This window comes from Pelobates fuscus, chromosome 2 (assembly GCF_036172605.1).
Source record: "Pelobates fuscus isolate aPelFus1 chromosome 2, aPelFus1.pri, whole genome shotgun sequence".
Taxonomy (NCBI): domain Eukaryota; kingdom Metazoa; phylum Chordata; class Amphibia; order Anura; family Pelobatidae; genus Pelobates; species Pelobates fuscus.
In genome coordinates this window covers 321828859-321836005 of record NC_086318.1, presented here as the reverse complement: position 1 = coordinate 321836005, position 7147 = coordinate 321828859, and the positions used below count along the sequence as shown (strand labels likewise).

The 7147-nt window shown below is 37.8% G+C and overlaps 1 protein-coding gene across 1 annotated transcript in view; it reads right to left on the bottom strand.

Moving 5' to 3' along the window:
* Nucleotides 1-250: 250 nt before the first annotated feature.
* The window catches only part of POPDC3 (popeye domain containing 3), a 71739-nt gene continuing 64842 nt past the window's right edge, over nt 251-7147 (bottom strand). The window contains exons 3-4 of the mRNA XM_063443546.1: nt 6957-7065; nt 251-2047 (exon numbers count right to left, since the gene is read on the bottom strand). Of these exons, the coding sequence (XP_063299616.1) occupies nt 1751-2047; nt 6957-7065 (406 nt within the window). The 3' untranslated portion in view covers nt 251-1750. The remainder of the gene's footprint in view (nt 2048-6956; nt 7066-7147) is intronic.

Below are 7147 nucleotides of genomic sequence, written 5' to 3'. Positions count from 1 at the left end.
TTACCTTCCTCAAAGCTCCTTGAATAACCCCTTTTGTATTAACGAATCTAACTCCTAAAGTACAGTTTGCATCTCTGAATGTCACAGACAGAGAAAGTCTGGCCCATCACAACCATTATAGCCTTTATATATATATTTATTTAAATTAAAAATAAAGATTACAATTTTAAAAGAACACTATAGAGTCTGGAATACAAACATGTATTTCTAACACTATAGTGTTAAGCTAGCAGTTTAACTCTTTGGAGTTAAAAAGGTGAATTTACCCGCCACAACGGTTTTGCCCAGCCTAATTGGCTGAGATCATCAACCTTGGTGATCACAACCAATCCAGTGCTTTCTCATAGGAAAGCACTGGGAGGCTATTGCACATGCACAGCAAAATGCTACGCTGTGCCAATCAGCATCTCCTCACACAGGTACATTGAATGAATGCATCTCTATGGGAAACATGGAGACGCTCAACATAGGTGCTGCACCCTGTGCAGCACTGAGATAGGAAGCACCTGTAGTGGCCATCTGAGTGACTGCCACTAGAGTTGTTACTAGGCAGCAATATAAACACTGCCTTCTCTCTGAAAAAGCAGAGTTTACATTGCTGAGCCTGCAGGGACTAGCTATAGACACCAGAAGCACTAGATTAAGCTGTGTCCCTTTAAGCAGGGCATATGTGTCATTTTGTATGTCACACTATAATAACTTATGTAGTTTTTATTTTCTTTCAGAGGAAGTGCAAAATGAGGATACCATATAATTACGAAGATTTTATATTTCCGTTCCATTATACCAAATCTGAAAAAATATATTTCTGTAAAATAACTGGAATTGAATTGTTATCCGTAGACAGGAATCCAGAATTGTGGTTTCATCCTTATTTTAGGAGTTTGGGTTACATGAAGTGCTTTAAAAAATAAGCACTATGCTTGTTTTAGTACAGAGAATGCCATATTATGGCAATTTAGTTTTTTCGTAACGGTTGCAGATTTACTCTGAGATTACAATTGTCTCCTGCTACTTTCAATATGCATATAACTTTTCATGCAATAAATAGCAAATAGTCGTGTCTCTCCAGACGTGTTGTTAGGTAAAAAGATTTATGGCAAAGTTTAAAGGAACACTCCAAGCACCATTCCCATTACAGCCCATTGGCACCCTCCCAGAGTTGATTGCCAAACCATTTTTTAATTGTATGGATCCCCCAGGCACCCATGCCACATCCACTTTCTACTGCCAGATGTATTGACTTAACTAAGCACGTCCAGTACCGGACCGCAGTCGTTGACAGAAAGCATCAAACAGATAACTGTTCTAAAACAGTTTGACAAATTATTTTTGGACAGCAGCAGGGCATGTCTGGCACCGTAACCAGTACAGTGAGCTGTAGTGGACATGGTGCTTGGATTGTTCTTTTAGGACTGGCGCTCCAAATATTTTACAGATATTGGCAAGGAGTATATGATACTATCGTTTTATGTAGCTTCTGTCCCTTTATTGGTGGAAAAGACGTCTTTTCAGGAAGGACTTATAAAAATAGCTCCTAATCAATCACGTGAAGCAACTAATCAAGGCATTGTTAGCCTTGCCCATATAAAAAGAGTGATCACAAATGATTACTACCCATCATGAAGATAATACATGGCACTCTCCAGCTACTATTAAATTTACCATGAGCTGCTGCGGGCAAACGTCTCTTATTGTGGAAGGTTTTCTAATGTATACCACGACAATGGTACAGCTTTAGAATGAAATGTCATAGTCTGTTGGGTGTGCTTTTCTTCACAAAGACATCCTGGACATGGATGGAGGGAGTTGTTGAATGTGCTTCTTCTGGCAATGCCATGTGATAATAGTTAGGTAGTCTGATATCGAATCTAAAACCACTGTCGAGGGAAACTTTTTCGTTCAATTCATAGAGTTTATCAGCAATGTCACCTCTTATCAACACTGAAAATAGTCTGCAGATGTAACGGTTTTTGGCAAATAATAAATACAGTTTTTTTCTCCTCCATGTAACGTATCGGCACTTTGTTTCTGCCGTAAGTGTTACCTGTAAAACAATATAGAACACACAGTTACAAAATTACATCCTATTTTGGGTTCACTATTGTATTCTCAAACATTAATATATTTATTTTGCCTAACCACACAACAGGTCTGTGATGCTGTTTTTTTTCCTATAATAAAATTATTCCTTGCATTTTGTGGGGATATTTTTTCCATTGTAAATCTGATATATTGTGTAATTGTGGCATTATTTAACTTTATGGGCTTTTCTTCCTGTTAGCATTATCAGAATGGGAACATTTTTTCCTGCTTTGTAATTTGATTGATGGGTAATGTTAGATAATGTTCAAGTTATACATAGAGTGTATAACTAAAAGGGTAAACACTAAAAGTTAACTAATATCATTTTCCTTATATTACCTTCACAAAAAAGACACACAATGCCTAAAAAGTCCTTGCATTTTCAAAGTTGTACACCCAGTGTGTGGCACACAAAAAAAAATCACTGCTGCCCAATTGTTTTCAAACAGAAAGATCTTTTTTTTTCTTTTAAGAATATAAAGCACCTTTTTTTTTGTATTTATATCCATAAACCATATCAGAATTAGCATCATTTTCATGCATAGTCCTGTTATCATAGAGGAACTACAGTAATTGAGCAAATATATCTGTGTCATTGGCACCCTCCTTGTGTCTCTTGCACCCCAATGATTCTGTCATGCCCCATTGTGATTCTTGCACATTTGTGTCATATATGTCAGTTACACTGCTCCTAGTGCCTCTTGCACAATTTTGTCGAATAACAATTTTAGTCAGATTTTAGTTTATTAAAATTTTCAAGATTTAGTCGACTAAAACTAGACTAAGACTAAAACAATTCAGATGGCAAAAATACGACTAAAGCTAAAATGGCATTTTAGTCAAAAGACTATGACTAAAACTAAATTAAAATGTGTCACCAAAATTAACACTGGTGGGTAAGACACATGGGGAGGGAGGAGAGGAAATGAGACACATGGTGGGCTAGGGGAATGAGACACATAGGGGTGGCTGGGAGAATGAGACACGTGAAAAGAACTGGGCAGCTGGGGAAATGAGACATGGGGGGGGGGCTGGAGGCTGGGGGTGACACAATGCAAAATAGAGGGGCTGGGGAGATAGAGACAATGTGCAGGGGAAGAGACCCACAAATGGGGCTATGGAGAGGGACTGTAAAAGGGGCAAAAGAGACAGACTGGGGCTTGGGAGAGAGACCTAGAGGGGCTGTGGGGACACAAAGAGACAAAGAGGGGCTGGGGAAGGGGCAAAAGAGACAGGTAGAGGCCCAAACTAAATCCATTAGATTTTAGCCATGTTGACTAAAATCTACTGGAGATTTAGTCAACTGAAACTAGACTAAAACTAAAACAATTCAGATGACTAAAACATGACTAAAACTAAAATGGCTCTTTAGTGAGAAGACTATGACTAAAACTAAATTGAATTTTTTTGCCGCAAAAATTAACACTGCTCCACACCCCCTTGTGGCTCTGAACACCTGTTGCTGCGGTCTCTGCATCAGCCTCTGTTTATTTACCTCTCCCTTACATGTGCTTATCTTCCCCTTTCCAAACTTTCTCCCTTCTCCACTTGTTCCTCTCTTCTAATTTCAATTTCCCTCTCTTATTCTCTTTGTCTTTCCCTTCCTTGTATATTTATTCTAATAACCCCCATTCCCTCACTTGTTCCCCTCTTCTCTCCTCCCTTTCCCTATTTGTGTCCCTTGTCAAATAACCCTCCAAGAACGGCAGTGTTGGGATTCCAGGAGTAACTGCAGACAGCTGGAGGTTTAGGAGGTCACTCAGAGTTATGATGCTGACATCATCTCCATGTATTCATTTGGCTGCCTTCACGGGTATCAGGTGAGAAAGAGAGGTAATCCCCCTTTTCATCTGACCACACCATTGATAACCATTAAACACCAACGATAACACTGTGATCATAAAGTGCCCCTGAGGCCATTGTGCCAGTGGCCTTATTAAAAATCAGTCATTGATTCTACATAGGATTATTTGTGCCCCCTACCACCAGTCAACCGGCATTGTGCTGGGTTACCTTCAGAATATAGGATAGGAGACATTTTTTATCACAAATATTGGGGTAAAAAACTGCATCTTATATTCCAAAAAGAATTTACAGGCTACGACAATACCTCCTTCTTGCATGTCAGGCACAGGGACAATCTTGAAATTCTGTGCTGGTGTAATTCTCCCTTTCACTTATTTATGACACTTCCTCTATGCTTTGATACTTCTATTTCTACATCTTGGGGAGTATTCTTGAGCCAGCTGAATGATTGCTTCTATAGATGGGCTGACCACTGTGGTGTTGCTTATTAACATTTTTACAAAATAATCAGCTTACCAAAACTTCCATTTATGCTTTTTATAAATGATGTGGTGGGCTGTTAGATCAAGAGATTTGCACATTCCTGCAGGTATAAGTAAATGTGGGCAGGGTCCCAGGGAAGTGACCTCTTTGCGCCATTACCTACACCAGCTTGATAAAGACCTTGATAGGTTGAAACGTTGCAATAAATCTGCCTGCATACAATTCGCAGTGAGTGCCTGGGATTTTTCTATTTGTATATATTCTTTGGGTTTTTTGCTGACCCATACTCAGTAGCACCCTGGACTGAACTGCTGTGGCTGAGTGAGACCCTATCCCTTTCTTTCTATTACCTACACCAGGCACACAAATGTTTATAGTTATTGGAGTCTTCCTTTTGCTGTGCGTCTGAGTGGGTGTTATAACTTTTAACTGTTCCACTTATCTGGACCGGGGAAATACGAATACTAAAATCTCTTAGTGTGTGGAATGAAGATCCAGTGACAGTGGGTGTTGATGAGGTTGTGTTCTAACAGGTCTGGATACACATCACGAGTTCAGTAGGCACAGAATTATCAAGATACTCCAACCCTTCACCCATTCTTACACACACACACACACACACGCACACACACAAGAAAAAAAGTATGATTAAAGCTAAACATTTTACTTTCACTGACAGCTCCATTGATCGGCACATACGAGATGTGCACAGTGTCTATGTGTAACACCCGAAAAGACAGAATGATGTAAGGCATATAGATGAGCTAAGCATGTGCTAAGCAGAAAATGTGAAAATGTAGCCAGTTAAATAATTTTCAAAATAATAACTTTAAAGAGGAATTACTGGATTTCTATCACAGCATTTTGTAACAGACTTCAATTAAGCTGTGAATCAAGGAAATCTTGTTTTATATGAATCACACTATGTAATTTGATGCAAAAATCAAGAATTTCTTCTGAATGAGGTCTGATATCCTCTAACCTAGTCCTGAAAGGCAATACAAAATATGTACTTATCTTATTAAACGTGACTTTGTATTTGTGGTCAACAATCTCAAAGATTCTATATCATACAATTTAGAGAGTAATATTTTAAGCAACTATTAGAATTAAACCTGAGGGTATCACCATAATCAAATCAATAGCATCTGCAATGAAGCAATTCCAATCAATATTTAAAAAATGAAATAAGAATTGGGGTGTTTAAGAAAAATAATTTCTCTATTTTTTTTTTTATTTATTTTTTTTAATCTCAGATCTGTTACCAGTACTGTAAGGAGCAATGATGGGCCATTGTCTGTATGTAATTAAGGATAATATGTACTGTAATAAGAACATCTCATTTTAACCTAGGAACAGGATCTTTGCCCGCCTCCTGCCCTAGAATGGAGTTGAGTATATATATATATATATATATATATATTATTATGCAATGTTATTGTTTTGTAAATAGCAGAATTGTAGAGTACCGTATATTATTATATTATTTATCAACTTGCAACTAACATCCGGTGGACAATCCTGCGGGCATTTGTCTAGGATTCCTAATGGGATATCCATGTTTGACCAAGAAGATTAGTAAAATAGGCAAATAGTGAATGTTTCCTTCTGAGATTAAAACACAATTTCGATATCCACAGCAGAATAATCAGATATTCACGGATAAGTTGGATCAGTCTCAGATCCCAGTAAGCATGAGAAGATGAGGTAATTGTTATGGTCAGAACCTTTAAAATATTGTCAGTAAAAAAAACTCCACGTCAGAAGGGCATTAACTCTTTGAACACCACAACAATGCCATTTTATTAGTTCACATCAAAATTCCGAACATGCTGATGGTGAATACAGCAATCATCTCACTCACTATCATAAACAAAAGACCTTTGGAGTAAAGCATCCCATTAGTTCAGTGGTTCCTAACCCATTAAAGGGATATTATAGTGTTACGACTATAAAATCTGTATTCCTAACATTATAGTGCCCTCAAGTCCCACCCTCCTGCAGGTAAAGCGATAACATTTTTTTTATATACTTCCCATGGGGATTTACTCGTGCAGAGGTTGAGGACATCCAGAGTCCTTTAACCCCTTAAGGACACATGACGATTCCCTTTTATTCCAGAAGTTTGGTCCTTAAGGGGTTAAGGGACTCAAAGTATTTTAGTGTCCCGGAAAATACTCTAGTGTCTGTCTGATGGCTGCCTATAGTGTCCCTTTAAATATGATACAAAGCTGTGAAAGGATGGCTAACAATTGGTTAAGTTTTTTCCTCAAACCTGTCATAGATCTATTAGCGAACTGACACTATTTTTATAACAGACATGAGCCATAACTGGATTAATTTTCCACATTAGCAACAATGTATTACTTGCACACTATAAGAGTTATAAAAGACACTTAGAGTAAACACAACAGCGTATGGTTACGGACATATAATATCTTATCATCGCTCTTGACTTTAGCAGAACATACAATGAAATAACCAAATAAGCTAAATACGATTTGCACATTTGTCCACAGAATATCAACAACTCTATAATGGATTTTATTGGGTTTATCAATAGAACATACTTGTTAGGTTACCTGAAAAGTCCCTTCTTCTGAAGGTCTAAGGGAGTCCCACTCTGGAGAATCCAAAAACTTACGAGGGAAAATATAATGAAGAAACTCTCCATCTACTGTCACTCGTATCCTGCCAAATTTGTAAAAAAAAACAATAAAAACATTAGTCCATTCAAATAATAGATCAGAAAGGCATATGCAATACTGAAGTT